The sequence below is a fragment of the Labrus mixtus genome, chromosome 13, assembly GCF_963584025.1.
Source record: "Labrus mixtus chromosome 13, fLabMix1.1, whole genome shotgun sequence".
Classification (NCBI taxonomy): Eukaryota; Metazoa; Chordata; class Actinopteri; order Labriformes; family Labridae; genus Labrus; species Labrus mixtus.
In genome coordinates, this window is record NC_083624.1 from 5,674,819 (window position 1) to 5,691,351 (window position 16,533).

At 41.9% G+C, this 16,533-nt stretch overlaps 1 protein-coding gene across 1 annotated transcript; it reads left to right on the top strand.

Moving 5' to 3' along the window:
- Positions 1-571: 571 nt before the first annotated feature.
- Positions 572-15,711, top strand: rev1 (REV1 DNA directed polymerase). The gene is made up of 22 exons (XM_061053330.1): positions 572-879; positions 1,907-1,982; positions 2,447-2,579; positions 2,694-2,862; positions 2,973-3,476; positions 4,767-5,530; positions 6,207-6,305; positions 6,419-6,541; positions 6,690-6,816; positions 6,909-7,037; positions 7,130-7,284; positions 7,366-7,485; positions 8,903-9,123; positions 9,210-9,382; positions 9,484-9,701; positions 9,800-9,993; positions 10,249-10,515; positions 11,403-11,502; positions 11,649-11,857; positions 11,961-12,111; positions 13,617-13,719; positions 13,816-15,711. The coding sequence occupies exons 2-22, from the start codon at positions 1,917-1,919 to the stop codon at positions 13,925-13,927; spliced, it is 4,137 nt and encodes a 1,378-aa protein (XP_060909313.1). The 5' UTR covers positions 572-879; positions 1,907-1,916; the 3' UTR covers positions 13,928-15,711.
- The last annotated feature ends 822 nt before the right edge of the window (positions 15,712-16,533 follow it).

The window sequence follows — 16,533 nt, forward strand, 5'->3', positions numbered from 1 at the left end:
ATATTCAACTGAAATCACATCATCAGAAGAAGAAGGGACATTTTTCGGGTAGTTAAATTTGATTTTCAACCTCTGGTTACGGTAATCATAACAATTGTATTTTTTACTTAAATAGACACACCATCATTAATACGAGTAATAAAAATAATCATATATTAATTTAGAGAAGCGTGTTTGTTTTAAATGCCTGATGACGATAAGAATTGGTCGAGTAGCCTAACTAACTTGGGGCTTTTCTCATAGGCTATCTGCAGCTCAGGTGATCTATTTTTTATTTTTCATTTTTTTAAATCTATTTTTTTGTATCTATCTATTTTTTTGTACATTCTTAATTTTTCTTTTTTTATTTAAATTGTACTGTGTTCACTTTCTGTTTGCAATCTTTGCTCTTTGCTGCTGTAACACTGTAAATTTCCCCGTTGTGGGATAAATAAAGGATTATATTATCTTATCTTACATTTTCCCACAACTTTTGTGACAGTCTTCTTTAAACGCCCACATAAATGTACAATTTGCCACCGACTGTTTGACTTTGAAAATACTTTCCGGAAGTTGTCCGATTCTCCTTGGTCACTTGACTCCCTCTGAGGGAAAGGGAAAGCAAAGCGATCAGGCGGTAGAAATGGAGAGCAAAAGGACTGGGAGGGAGAGCGAAAACCTTCATGAGACATGGCGTGGCAACATGACAAAATAAGAGAACCTCAGTTCACCTGAAAGGAGTTCTGTGAAGAACAGAGTCGAGCTAAAGTGTCTGCAGGATTCTCACTTCGCTTTTCTCTCCTCTCCGTCCTCGTAATCAGTGCGCACACAAGCGTTTGTGTTGGGCAGGATCTGCAGGGAGAAGTCTGAGGCTAACAACACAGTCTGACTGGATAAGAGGTAAAAAAAAAAAACAAGTGACTTCTTTCACATTCACTCGGGGCTGTACTTGTTTACATCCGTGTGTAACATGCAGGAGTGACATTGTCGTGCAGCTCATTGTTTAGCAGAACACTTCGCAAGCCTTCTTAGCGACAGGCAACACATTTCTGATGGTATTCCTGCTCGCTTGCTTGAACTGATATGATGTTACAGTTGGTGTCATGGCGCAGCGACATGCATTATTATCCACTAGCCATTCATCGATTAGTGTTTGCTGTGCTAGTGTTTGCTACTTGACATGAGAAATGTTTGCAAAGTGCCACATGGGGCTCTGTTGTAACCTACCTGTCAGGAGCCGAGGTCCTGTCCGGACATGCCCTTGGACACGAGGCTCCTGTCTGGGGCGGAGACCATTTTAATAACATTGACCTACAGTCCTAGAAATACAATCACAACACAGCAGCCAGAAATATAAAATGTTAAAAGTGTCTTTGCTTGTCCTTGTCCATTTGACTTACACTTTCTAAACTTGCAGCAGAAAAATGACAGAATTTGCTAATCTTAAAAGGTCTTCTTCAGAAGTGGATCATTAAGTTTTTGAGACACTTGTATTAAGATTAATTTGTTGACTTTATTGATCCCGCAAGGGGAAATTCTGTTTTTACACTTTGTAAGTCATGCAACACACACATGCACAAACAGGCGCTAATGGAGAGATGTCAGGAGGGGTTTGGTGCCTTGCTCAGGGGCACCTCGGTAGTGCTCAGGGGGCGATCTGGCACCTCTCCATCTACTAGACCAACTTCAATATTTGGTCCGCACCGGGACTTGAACCGGCAACCCTCTGATTCCCAACCCAAGTCCCTACAGACTGAGCTACTGCCACCCCGCAATATCTGTATTTTCACACATGATTCAGGATGTATAAAAACTGTAAGTGGGCAGAAACAACCTCAATAATGTAATTTGAAAAGTGTGTTTTGTGTTGTTCAGCTTTGACCTGTATGATTCAGTATTAATTCATATCGCCTCTTGTTTTTTTCAGGTAGCTCAGTATGAGTCGAGATGGGTGGATGAAGAAGAAAGCCAATTCTAGTGGTGACAATGGTTGGGCTGAGAGGGTAAGTGTCGTGCATCTCTACCAGCAGTGTATGGAAACAGGAAAGACACTAGTGTGAAGACGTTAGAGATCAGCTGTTCTGCTGATATCACAGATATATCACCATCCCCATTTGGGTTTACCAATAAGCACCTATGCATGTCACTTTACCGATTCTATAATGCCAAAAGAACAGTGCTTCACAGCTTGGGAGACGGTGGTCCGCACTCCTAAAAGGCAAATAACAACACTAAATATGAAACATTATTATACACTAGAAAAAAACTGGTACAATTGCATTGATCTATTTATTCAAAATTTGCCGCACAATTCAAGGAAAAAACATTTATTTTCATTAAAGCTCGAATATTCACATTGTTGGCTCCCATTTTGCAAAACTGTGAATTATAATTATAATTTAAAAAAATACAACAACCAACAATCCAAGCAGCTTTTCCAAGACAATGCTGTCCTTTCTGTCTTTAGGGCGGCTACATGGCTGCTAAAGTTTCTAAGCTGGAAGAGCAGTTTCGACTTGACGCCCCCAGAGAAAAGCAGAAGGACGGTTCATGCACCAACATTTTCAGTGGCGTCGCAATCTATGTCAATGGATACACAGGTAACACAACTTTAAAAAAAAAAAAAAAAAGTTACTGCAAGATGATCCACAACATGAATCAAAAAAAAAAATGGATTTCTGAGTTTCTGTTTTTTGGTGGTTGCTTGTCATCAGACCCGAGTGCAGACGAGCTGCGCAGACTGATGATGCTGCACGGTGGCCAGTTCCACGTTTACTACTCTCGCTCCAAGATCACCCATATCATCGCCAACAATCTGCCAAACAGCAAAATCCAGGAGCTCAAAGGGGAGAAGATCATCAGGCCGGAGTGGATCACTGACAGGTCTGGTTCACTTGGGAGTTGATTTGCTGGTTTAGTATCTTAATATAAAATGTGGAACTGAAACTCACAGTTTGCTTTGCTGTTCTTTTTTTCTTTTCTTTTTTGAACAGTGTCAAAGCCGGGCGCCTCCTGCCGTACCTGCAGTATCAGCTGTACTCCAAACAGAAAGGCCCTCTCTTCCCTGGCATGACCCCGCGTCAAAACTCAGAGATCCCCGGACCCAGCCGCCAGCCGAGCCATCAAAAGCTACATCTGCCGCCGCGCGGCGTTCAGCACTCCGCTCTCAACAACGAGCAATCATCCAGCTGCAAAAATAACCCCATCCCCGACCCCGGCAACATCCAACCTCAGTCCGTTCAGAAAAGCTCCGCAGCTCGCTCCTTAAACCCTGAGCCGAGTCACTTAGCGCACAGTCACCTCAGTGTAGACCCCAGGGACAAAAGCTCTTTATGTACCTACCCGAGCGCCACCGTACACCCCCAAAGACCCTCGCAGACTTCTCTTCAAACGCCTCATCCTCATCTCCATCACCAGAGAGCCGGCCAACCACAACCTCAGATTAGCTCTTCATGCAACAGTGACCGGAGCGGCTGCAAACAAGGGGGGATAAAAATGTGAGTATGCAAAGCTCATTCAGAGACGCAATTTCATTTTAAAAATGTATTTCTTTAACAATTAGATCAGTGGTGTCCAAACTTTTTTTTTTCTTGCGGGCCAAAATTGTCGTGTTAGAATCGCTCGCGGGCCACAGGTTTTGTTTTTTAAAATATAGTTGAAAAATAGTAAGGCTTTGTAGATCAGAATCAAAAGGCTCACTAAAGAAACCCTTTAATAAAAGGAAATCAAATATTTTGATTTCTTCGTTCTACTTTTTTTCTCAGAATCAAACCTGTAACGTGGTTCATTGTTTTTGGAAAAGCTTTCTGCATTCAGCTCAGGTCATTAAATGGTTAAACAACAGTCCGCTTGTTTGCAAAAACTGGGCAGAAGTTTTTTGTCATAGTTTACAAAGAAATGTGGAAAATAGTAAAAGCTGTAGATTTAAAAAAAACAACAACATACATGTTACTGAACATTTTCTGTTTTAGGAATATTGTTCAGCCCTTGTTAACATGAAAAAGAAAAAGAAGATAATGTGCCTCGGGCCAAAACCTTCTGATTCTTCATTTGAAGTCACGGGCCGCAAAAAATCCCCTCAAGGGCCGCAAATGGGCCTCGGGCCGCACTTTGGACACCCCTGAATTAGAGAGACACAAACTTTCCAAAAAAATCTTCTCATTTTTATTTGTGACTTCCACACTAAGAAATCCTTTTGCAAAACAATTACATGTTGGTAAAATTGTGTTCCTGCCTCTTCATTAAGCAACATCACAGAGAGAAGAACTTGTTAAAAATAACCCAAAATAATTTATTTAACAAATTGAATGAGTAGCAATGGTTAGAAAAGGTGAACAAAATAAGAAATTAGCGACTTGAGTCAGGTCGTTTGCGCAGACTGGCAACTCAGCCGAGTGGTTGACCATGTTTTCTGAGGAATCGTAGATACATATTTTATTGTCAAATGTATTTCCTTCAACTAAAATCTGCTTGTTAGAGCGTCTATAGATGATATGTGACAAGATTTTTTTTTTTTTTACCCGGACGTTTGTTCTGTGAGATTTCTGTGCAGCACCGAGTCACTCCCGGTATTTTCCACAGTTTTAAGACAATGATATTTATGTGCCGCAGCGCCACCCATTGGACATAATCTGTGTTACATACACTATTCAATGAGGTGAATGAGGATAAACAGCCAAAGATAGGTTTTTAAATACAGCAATATGGCGGCGGAAAAAAAGGTTACAATGCAAGTCAAAGGGTTAAAAAAAGAACCTCTTTAAACCGCTCATCTCTGTAACTTTCAGAAATGGATCCCTGCACACCTCATTGGACGTGACGAGCCACTCAAACATGAATGAAATACAAGAGTGTGGAGAAGGAGATCCTCTCCCGCTGGTGGTGAGAGAAGCACCGCTGACCAATGGACACGCCCACCTTCACAACGGTGCCTTAAAGCCGGAGGACCTGTCCCCCTCTGCTGACGTGGAACTACCTGCATGCAGAGTCAAGGCTCCTTCGGTACAGTTCAAGACTAAACCCGACCCCTATGAGTTTCCCAACAGTCCTCCGAAGCAATCCGACCAATCCCTCGACCTTTTGGAACAATCTGCCTCGTCAGCGGACACAGAGCACACACCGGAACCTGAACCTCCACCTCCCACTCATCACGAGGACGCCCACCTGTCCCTGCTCCAGCCGTCCTGTCCAGTTGATTCAAACTCTGAAAATCCTCCCCGCCCACCGTCACCTTCTTCACATTCTCCGCTTCGACTGAACGGAAGTCACCATAATGCCTTTTCATCTGACCCCGCCTCCCTTCACGCGAGCAGCACGGCAGCCAAACCGGATCCCCCCTCTGGAAAGTCAACCCAGCTGCTGGCTCAGACGGGGGGGTTGATCTCCGAGTTCTACTCTCACTCACGTTTACACCAGATCTCCACGTGGAGGTCGGGCTTCTCCGAGTACGTCAACGAGCTCCACAGCAAACGGCAAACGGCGGGGGGCGCCTCCTTTCCAGGGAAGGACCGGCTGAGGAAATCTCTGGCCCAGCGCTCTTCAGACAGTCAAGGTAGGAAAGAAGGCTCACTTTTTATGCTGTTCCCTGTAAATCCAGGCTGCACTTTTTAATGATACGTTGTTGCCCAAGAAGGATGTTGATTTGTCTCACGGAGGCTAATTGGCGACCGATCCCAATGTTTCCTGCTGCTAACAGTATCAGTGTTGTAGGTGCGACCCCTTCTGAGGATGCATGTGTCTCCGTCCCAAACGCTCGGACAGAAATTGGGAAAAGGGGCTTTTGGGTATTCTGCACCCTCAGCCTGGACTCTGTTGCAAACTGACTTGAAGCTCAAGGAGCGCAAGGTGTCCTTAAATGTTTTAAAATCTAAAATGAAAGACATGGAAGCAGATTCTACAGGATGTCGGTGCTTTAGCTCGGCTGTTTGAACGACTGATTCCCAGATATGACTCGTAGACGGTTTTTCTATTTGAATCCAAAATTTAGTGTTTTTGTAAATTGTACTTCTTTGTCTCTTTTTGTATTTCCCGTCTGTAACTTTGGGTTTTTTGCTGCTGCCTGTCTCGGCCAGGTCTCCCTTGAAAAAGAGGTTTTGAATCTCAATGGGACCAACCTGGTTAAATAAAAAAAAAAATGTGTCATCACTTAATGCAGCGTTCAGGTCTGTTTGTGATTTCTGGGGAACTTTCCTCTTAACAATCTGATTTGTATTTATTGTTTTTGTCAGGTACATCTGCATCATCAAGTTTAAAATCCTGTATTTTTCATGTGGACATGGACTGTTTCTTCGTGTCTGTGGGGATCCGACATCGGCCCGAGCTCAAAGGTAGGTGACCTCTTCTTTAATTTATTCTCTGCCCGGAGAAACCTTCAGATGTCCAGAGAATAGCCGTCAAACTGTCAGCGCTCCCGGTTGAAGTCATTGTGTTTTTCTTGCAGGAAAGCCTGTAGCTGTGACCAGCAACCGCGGACAGGGCAGAGTACCCCAGAGACCCGGTGCCAACCCTCAGCTGGAGCTACAGTACTACCAGAGGAAACAAACTCATCCTCATCCTCAGTCCGGTGAGATGATCACCACCTCTGCCGGCTGTCGCTGAGCGAGCTCACCTTGCTTTTTCTGACAAGCGCCGGCTCTGTCATTTCTTGTGTATTCCTGAACATGTTTGACTTTTTTTTATCCAGCTAAGTTGATCCTTGTTCTGCTCCTCAGAGAGTCCAGATGGCGATCTTTACAGAACCCCCTCACAGGAGAGTCCTGACTCCCATGCTAACGGAGTGGAGCAGGATGCTGCTTCTCTGTCGATGGCAGAGATTGCATCCTGCAGTTATGAAGCCAGGTGAGATTAAAAACAAATCTTTCATAATAAACAGCACAAATATCTCATTTTTATTCTGACCGCGATGTCTGTAAATATGTCGTCTCTCACAGGCAGGCGGGCGTGAGGAACGGGATGTTTTTTGGCAAAGCAAAGCAGTTGTGTCCCTCGCTGCAATCCGTCCCTTATGATTTCGAGGCCTATAAAGAAGTGGCGTTCACCATGTATGAGACTCTAGTCGGGTAAGAAGAAGAACTCCTCTTTTGAATTTATCACACACCTCGCTGTCTTTAACATGCAAAATAACCTCATCTGTGTTTTGTTTTTTTTGAAGTTACACCCATGACATCGAGGCCCTGAGCTGTGATGAATTGTTGATCGACTCCTCCGCCCTGCTCGCCGAGTTGGGCATCTCTGCAGAAGACCTGGCGGAGGTGATCAGAGCAGACATCAAGGAGAAAACAGGATGCAGTGCCTCAGTGGGCATGGGTGAGTACATGCCGGTCTCACGCTGTAAATAGATGAAGGTCTTGTTTTGTAATCTCCAACCAAACTGCTTCATCTGCTCAGGGTCCAACATCCTGCTGGCTCGGCTGGCGACCCGTAAGGCGAAGCCAGAAGGCCAATACTTCCTGAAGAGTGAAGAAGTGGATGATTTCATCAGAGACCTGGCGGTGACGAGCTTACCAGGTAGATACAGTGTTCATACTGTTGGTCATCGCCCTCAGTCGACATGTTCTTTTGTGTTGTTTGTTTGCTGTAAATTTCTGTTTAAAGTCTTTATATGTGATTTTTTTTGATCCAGCAGATGTCGCCCTTGAGCACCAGCATGAAACCAAAACAACTCGCGCCGCATTGTTGTGTTAGAATGCTAATGCTAGCGATCTTTATTATGCTCGTATCTTCACACTGCATGTAAATTTACCTGAAATGTAGCATACCCCATGCTGTTACAGATGGCCTGGCTCTCAAACTGATGTTTCAGACTTTCATTTGAAGTTCCTTACTTTCCGTTTTTAATGGAAACACCGTAAGAACTAAAAGAGAGTAATAAAGAAAATATTACTGTAGTGTATAACTACACAATATATGAACTTAAACCTTTAAATGTTCTTATGTGTAAAATTATGACTTATAATATTATTATTTAAAGCCTCATGAATTAATATGAATTAAACCTTGTGCACACCTCGACATGTATGCGCACACACACACACACACACACACACACACACACACACACACGTTAACCTGATCAAATTACGGTTCCAAGATGCAGCATCTTTGCTAACCAACACACATTCTAAAACTTAATAAAACTACAAAATGCAACTTTTAAGTAACTTCTTATCAATGTGCATGTGAACAAAATAAATACAAACCTCGTGCCTCAAACAGCGGGGTGCTTAATAAAAGAAATGACCGTAATACTTCATGTTTGAAACACATGTAAGCAGGTTCTACTGCGTCTCTGCAACGTTACTTTTTCACTTCACTTCCTGCACCTTTCCTTTCAAAATAAAAGCATCCGTCTTTTCGATGTAACTAACAGGAAGTTATCACAAACCTTAAGAAATAAATTTCGAATTAAAATACACACTAACAACAGACTACTGGGTCATTTACCCGAAATGAGCGTGATCTAGAAACACAGTTAAGCAGTGAGTACAGTATGTTATTCTTCTTTTCTCTAGTCCCTCAATTAAACAACTTTTATACACGAGGGGAGGAGTCAGCCGGCCGTCCCAACGATGTAAACAAAGTGAAGATAGGACTCTGAAAGCATCACAGACAGTGGGACTCGGGTGTTACACCCATTGTAGACAGTCATGACTCACAGAGTTATTTTCAGAGGAGATACTTGATTTCTATTATATTTAAGTGTGTAAAATCACATAGAAAGACTTTAACGCTGCGTTCAGGTCTGTTTGTGATTTCTGGAGAACTTTCCTTTAACAATCTGCTTTGTATTTATTGTTTTTGTCAGGTACATCTGCATCATCAAGTGTTAAATCCTGTATTTTTATAGGGGATATACTTGATTTCTATTATATTTAAGTGTGTAAAATCACATATAAAGCCTTTAGTCATCGTTTTATTTTTCCAGGTGTTGGGCCTGTTATGGGCAGGAAGCTAGCTGCTATGGGTGTGAGGTCATGTGGGGACCTCCAGCAGGTGTCTCTGTCTCAGCTGCAGAAGAAGTTTGGACCCCGGACCGGACAGACCCTGTTCCGCTTCTGCAGGGGCCTGGATGACAGGCCGGTGCGCTACGAGAAGGAAAGGAAGTCGGTCTCAGCGGAGATGAACTACAACATCCGCTTTACAAAGGTTACTCCTGCTTTTCTTCTTCTGTGCCATCTCTTCTTTCTCCTCCTCCTCCACTTCTCTAAACCTCGCTCTAATTCTGTGACCAGGTTGACGAGGCCGAGAGTTTCCTCACCAACTTATCCACGGAGGTGCAAAAACGATTACAAGAAGCCGGGTTGAGGGGTCGCAGAGTCACCCTCAAGGTCATGGTTCGCAAAGTCGGAGCGCCGCTGGAACCGGCCAAATACGGCGGTCATGGCATATGTGATAATCTAGCCAAGTAAGAAACATACAGTCATTCCTGCTGTTGGTAAAAAAAAGTGATTGAAAGTGTCCTCTCCCCTTACACACATTTTTGTCCCTCACTTCCATTTCCGTCAGGACGGTGATGCTCGCTCAGTCCACCGACAGTGGGGAGCTGATCGCCGCTGCGGTCATCAAGCTGTTTCATGGCATGAAGCTGCAGGTCGAGGATCTGAGAGGAGTCGGCATCCAGGTCCAGCTTCTCGAAGGAACCTCCGTCACCCAGGACTCCCGGACTCGCTCCATCAAAGACATGCTGCTTGGTCAGAGATTAAATGCGAGATCCAGCTCCAGAGGTTTGTGTGTTTTTTGTCTTTGTGTTCCAGGTTATATCTTTTGTTGTTGTCTTTGAAGTCAATTGAGTTCAAGGTGATTTTTTTTTTTTTTTTTGCAGATTCTTCAGACAGCAACAGACATCAGGAAAAGGTTCCCTCAACCACAGCAGCGTCATCCAGCTCGTCTCCACTTCCTCTGTCTCCTCCTGAGCCAACCCCGGGGACAAGCAGAGACCAGCAGGGCTGCAGACAAACGCCAAGGAGTTCCAAAACACGTCTCAACTTCAGTATCGAAGTCCCCTCCCCTTCCCAGGTGAGGTCTTCAACAAACTGTGTAATTGATCAGAGGGAGCTCAACCCTTTGAAGCAGTATGCTGGTATCAATTACTCCTGTTTATTGACCTACGGTGTATAACAATCTTAGCTTAGGTTCTACAGATTCTCGAGATATGAAGCATTTTCACATACTCCAAGAAATGACATCGCAATAAGCAAAGATGATATTGATAATGTATGTGCTGCCTGGCTCGTTATTTTCGCCAACTTCTGTTTCTTGATGATATCCCAGGTGGATCGTTCAGTGTTGGAGGCGTTGCCCGCCGACCTGAGAGAACAAGTGGAGCACTCGTGGACTAACCGAGGCGGAAGCAACCGTTCGAAGCCCTCTTCTCCTCCTCCACAACCCTCCTCTCTTAAGTCTCGTCCCTCCTCCCCTCCTCGTCCCCCGGCCTCTGTTTCCGCTCTGTACACTCCTCCTGTCGGCACGTTGGTCTTACAGATTCCTAACCAGCCGGACAGTCCTGGAATTGTACTGGAACTACCAAACTTCTCGCAGGTAGGGATGCGAGGGATTGATATAATATTTTTTCCATTTTTAAAACCCTTTAGTAGTATAATTAAAATTTTAATAGCTCTCTTAGTTAATTATAATACTTGAAACACCCCTCAGTATCATGTTTATTTTAGCCCTTTATACATAGTCAGTTCAAGGCAAGATATTTTACGCCTCGCCTACAATGTGAAACACAGGGGCGGTGGTCGGGTGACGTCTTTCTGCCCCTGAGATGAAGGTAGTAACGGATGTGTAACAGAGGCGAGACAGTGGCAATGCTGAGAGTGTGTGAAGCTCCTGCTGTGTGATTACATATCGTGCTTCTGCAACTCAGTGTAGATAGATAGATTAACCTGAGACAAAGATTTAAGTAAGCCCCTACAAGAAATAAAATTAAACCTGTGCAATTAAAAATAGACTAATACAAAGAAAAATTTACATAACCCCGTTCAGGACTAAAAATATATGTATGCGCAATTTAAGTGGAACCTATAAACTGTTAAAGGAACATTGGAAAAAATAGACCTGCATAAAAATAAACAAGAAGTTTAGAAAAAAAAGTGAAAGTTTAGTCCATGAGTCACAGTTTGCTTTTCCCCTGCCATACCAGCGAGGTGTTGTACCGTCGTATGGGGGACAGAAGAGTTCTTCAGTCTGTCTGTTGAACAGACAACAAAAATGACTTCACAACAACTTGACAACTTTGAAATGACTCACTAGGACACCAATCAGTAAAAAGGTGTAATGATGGCCGAGCTTTGTGGCGGTGCTGTTGCAGTTTATGTATCTGTAATATAAATCTTTCAGAGGCACCTTTTTATTGAAAAGGTAAAAGCTTTTCTCTAATCTTACAAAGCAACATTCCTGTTCTTTCCCCTTTCTAACTGCAGGTTGATCCAGATGTTTTTGCTGCCCTCCCCAAAGAGCTCCAGGAGGAACTGAAGTCTGCATACAACCGTGTTACAAATGTCCAGCCCCAGTCTAAACTTAGTGAGTACCGAGGTGACAGTTATAAAGACAATTTTTTTTTTTTTTATTGCATGAATTTATTTCTAACCCTAATCCCCTTAGTTTTATTTTTCATGGATTTATTCAGGCATATTTTCGTTACATTATTATTCCACTTGTCTTCTCAGCTGTGGACCAGAGGAATCCACTGTTGCAGCTGAAACAGTCCGGGGTCGGGATTGGCATCGGTCGTGTGAAGCGGCGCTACAAAAGAAAAAATGCAGCGAGTCCTGTTAAAAAAGGTCCGTCCCCTCAGAAGAAGCGTCACATGACTAACAGCCCAGCCAAGACCTTACCACTTCCTGTAAAACCACGGGAACCAATGAGCATCCTAAAGGTGAGAAATCAGTTTCACACATGTATTTATTTTTGCTAACATCGTCACTTTATGGCTGGGTGGAGCTGAACCAGTTTTTGCTACTTATGTTTTTTTCCCCCAGACTGAAAACGGTCCCTCCTCTTCAGCCTCAAAAGCAGACATCCCAGAGTGTCTTTCTGAATTCATCACTCGCCCTGCTCCAGCGTTGGCCGGAGCCTGCGACCTGACCGACATAAAGACGCTCCTACGGGAGTGGGTCACGACCATAACAGGTACAAAGTGAAGAACAGCCCTGCAATGTTATCTGTTTTAACATGGACCCTAATATTCCACTAATAATAAACAGAGTCATAGCAAATCAAAAAAGAAATGCTTCAATAATATTCACCGAAAATCATACATTGAAATGCAGCAGGGTGAGATTTTTATTCTGAAACACTTCTTACACATGTATGGAGCAATACTGGTGGACAGATAAGATGAACTGTGTTGTCCACAGAAGCCTCACAGGAGCTTCAATCAGTTCATTTAAAAAATAAATAAATAAAAAAAAACACTAAAAAACATTCTAGCTAGTTTAAATATTTTTTTAAAAAACAACATATAAATCCACCTAGCGTTTTTTCCGAGCAGAAAAGCTCTGGCTGTGTGCTCAGGAGCGCTTGTGTACTGAGAAGGAAAGCACTGCACGTCCGTTCTGTTTCTATGACAACAGTCTGTTGACAACGGCCGCTGTATGAACAACAAGGCTCTGTTACTTTTTTACTGCATGTTTTTTTTATTTGAGATTGTTTATTTCCCGATCAGACGCGGAGCAAAGAGGAGGTGGGTACAAGACACGATCCGTAGGCGGCAAAACTACGGGGATTACTACATTTTGAAAAGTGTGGCGTCGACGTCCACAGCGCTTTTCTGAAAAGTTGAAAGGTTTTCAACTTGAACGCTCGGAGCGGCCGCACAAAAAAGGCGGATTGCTCGGGGGGGAAAAAAGATGCTGGGCTCTGCTCTTTTTCTCCAGGTGGTTGCTTTCGGCTGTGAACGCTCTCTACGTATTGAAAACAATTGGGAAGAAAAAAAAAACACTGCCCCTCAGAAAAAAACACTAGGTGGACACGGGGCCCAAGATTGTTTCTGGTCATGTTTGCCAAATGTAGGGTTAAATTACTTGACTAAACTAGTCTGACTTTTGAAACTTTTTTCTTATTTTTTTAAGATTGAATTTGGTTTAAGAATTGTTACAGGGCTCAAACTTGTTGTGGAAATGTCTGAAAAGATGACCACCTAATACAGGGACGGGCAACTTTGGTCAAAGCAAGGGCCACATTCATTTAATTGTCACTGCCAGAGGGCCAAATTGTACGATACAAAAACGATTCAAATCAATTATGTCTTAACTCAACATAAACCAGTGATCAAATATTAAAAAGAAATATTTCTGGTTTTCATGATTTCATGGCAGATTTCATCTTTTTTTTTTTTTTTTACATGTTTCCAATTAATTGATATGTAAAAATTGACCTGAGGGCCACAGTGAGTGTTGATGGGGGCCGCATGTGGCCCCCGGGCCGCCAGTTGCCCACCCCTGACCTAATAGAAAGAAATCACTTCTGTTTTGTTTCCTCATCATTAGACACTTCACAGCTGGTGATACTATGGTCTGTATGTGAACAAACAGAGTATATCTGATCAAATGCTTAGGGCCATGTCAACACATTTATCTCTTGTTGTTTGAGTAGTTGCAAATATACATTTTAAACCGCCTCTTATTTTTTATTAGAACCCATGGAGGAGGACATCCTGCAGGTGGTGAAATACTGCACTGATCTGATCGAGGACAAAGATCTGGAGAGGTTGGATTTGATTATAAAATACATGAAAAGGTCAGTACTCCAAAAAACAACCTCCTCTATTCTTCCTTTTTTCTGTTCTTCCTCCCCTTATGTCACCTTTTTGTTTTTGTTTTTTTTGCTCTGCAGGATCATGCAGCAGTCGGTGGAGTCTGTATGGAGTATGGCTTTTGACTTCATACTGGACAACGTGCAGGTGGTTGTGCATCAGGCTTATGGCAGCACCCTGAAAGTATCATGAAAAAGGGAGTGCAACTTTTTTTTTTGTGCTGCAGCTGTAACAAGATCCTCCGACCATGTCACCTAAAAGATTTAGCTTCTTTTCAACTGTGACGCCACTGAATCATCTGGAAGGATTCTTCTTTTAATGGCCACAGAAATTAAACACTAGTATCAAACACAACATATGAGAAAGTGTTACAAAAGCCATGACAGTATTTGAGTGTATGTCCAGTGATTTTTTTTATTTTTTTTTTTGTACTGGTTTTTTATAGGACAGGTAACAACTAAGTGAAAGGCAGGAAAAATACAAAAAGTTTTCAAGTTCATCGTTTTTACTATGGAGTTCTTTTCTAAATAATGCCAAGAGTCATTTCAAACAAAAGTGGATTTTTATATGAACATTTTTGCAGAAAGTCATTCACTTTTTCTCTTGACAAAGTGGTGCAAAGATTAAAAATCTCCCTTCTCCTGCTGAGCATTTTACTCTTACTGAAGCAGTTGATGCCCCCCCCCCCCATGTGTCACCATATGTTGAAGTGGTATCACAACCACACAATTAGAGCTTTATTTGTATTCTTATAAGCAGCTTGACGGTGCAGACTTAAAATAATGACTGTCAATCACAATCATCATGATTCAGTTTTTAAAAATCATTGTTGATGTTGGAATCAGTCATCGTCGTAGCACTCATCAGACCTATAATAATTCCAGAAATTGTAGGGATATAATATCCTGTCATCAATACTTTCATTGGTGCTCCGTGCCACTTGTCCTGACCTGTGAAAAATCTACAACTACTGTGTCACCAAAAATGCAAACAAAATATAGTCTGCTGCATACAGTAGTTTGTGTTTTACTTATCTCTGCAAAAAAAAAAAAAAAGTGCCAAACCCTGTTATTAAAGTGTGTAAATAATGTTTTTAAAGATACTTGTTGAAAGTTTTAAAAAGAAAAGGTGTATGTGAAGGGTTTCCCTCTGGTATTGTTTACATGTAGTGGATTCTTAGTAACTCCCTGTAAATTGTAAATCTTTATAACTCTAACTGTTTGTAAGTGTTCCAACATGGAAATCAGAAGCTGGCCAAAGCACTTCATGTGAGGTTAACTGTTGATTCTCAGTAGCACTCTGACTCACGAGGATGTTGACAGGCAATCAATAAGTAGCCTATGCATTTCTTTTTTTTTCTCTAACAAGCGAGATGTCCCTTCAATATTATGTAATCTTTCATACAGCCTTTGTATCTGGAGTATATCTTGGTTTTCAAGTGTGTTTTACTAACCAATTTCACAAAATTTGAATATCAAAATGATGCTGGATCTGTGTAGGAACCGCTGATCTGATTTTTAGCACTTACACCCGTCATGTTTACTTCATACATGAATACTTTTTTGTAAGGCTTGCGGCTGCGTTATTGTATTTCTGTGAAGTAAACGATGGTCGGTGATGAGAAGGACTCAGCAGATTGCAGCTGGCTGGCAGGCTTGGGATCTCACCGTGCGAGACGTGAGGTTTGTGGTTTAAAAAAAAAAAAAAAAACATGGGTTTCAAAAGGTGTCCCTATATGCAAACCAAATCAATCAACTTGTTGAAATGAATGTATCTCAGAATGTGCAAGTCTCCACTCACTTTCAAGATGTTTGCTTCTCTTCACCTGTCATATCTGTCTAGAAGGAAATGGCCAGAAGTTAAAATGGCCAGTCTTGACTTCTCTAAACTGGCTTGTGCCTGAAGACCTGAAGCTGTGAACTTGTTTGTAAGTTTTCTAAATCTTGGTAATAAACTGTAAACTCTGTATTAATAAACTTTGTCTTTGTCATATTTTGAAAAGATGGCAATTGTCAAGCAGAAGGCGGAATAATTTCTTAAAGTCTATATATTACATATCTGTGAGTAGTAACACACACTAAGATTTTTTTTTTCTCATAGTCCACTGCACAGCTCCGACATAGGATAGGATAGGATAGGATAGTACTTTATTGATCCCCAGAGGGGAAATTCGGGCGTTACAGCAGCACAGACAAGAAAGCTTGAAAATACAAAATACACATTAAACAGAATAAATAAAAAAATAAAAAAATAAAAATAAAAAACAAGGGGTATATGCAAGTACAAAATGAATGATGAAGTTAGCAGGGGGAATTGAGAATTGAGACAGTATTTACAGAGAATGACAGATAAAGTGACAAGTGATTAAAGTGACTTGGTATGATAAATAGCAGCAAGTAATGTAAACAGCAGAGAAGAGAGGCAGTGTTGTACCACAGCAATGCAGAGTGTAGTAGTATAATATAATATAATATAGTGCAATATGAACAATATAGTGTAATATAATGAAGTGTTATATAATACAGACTAATATAATAATATAATAAAATATATAGAATGTACAGTATATATGTATATATATATATGGATGCTAAGTAATAATAATAATAATAATAATAATAATAATAATACAATGATAATAATGAAGCAGGTCATGTGGGTAGTGTTTTATGGGGGTGAAGTTCAGTGTCCAGGACGTACTGTTATTGTTGTCATAGGCTGCTGTTGTACAGTCTGATGGCAGTGGGCACAAAGGAGCACCTGAAGCGCTCTGTTTCACACCTGGGGGGGATGAGGCG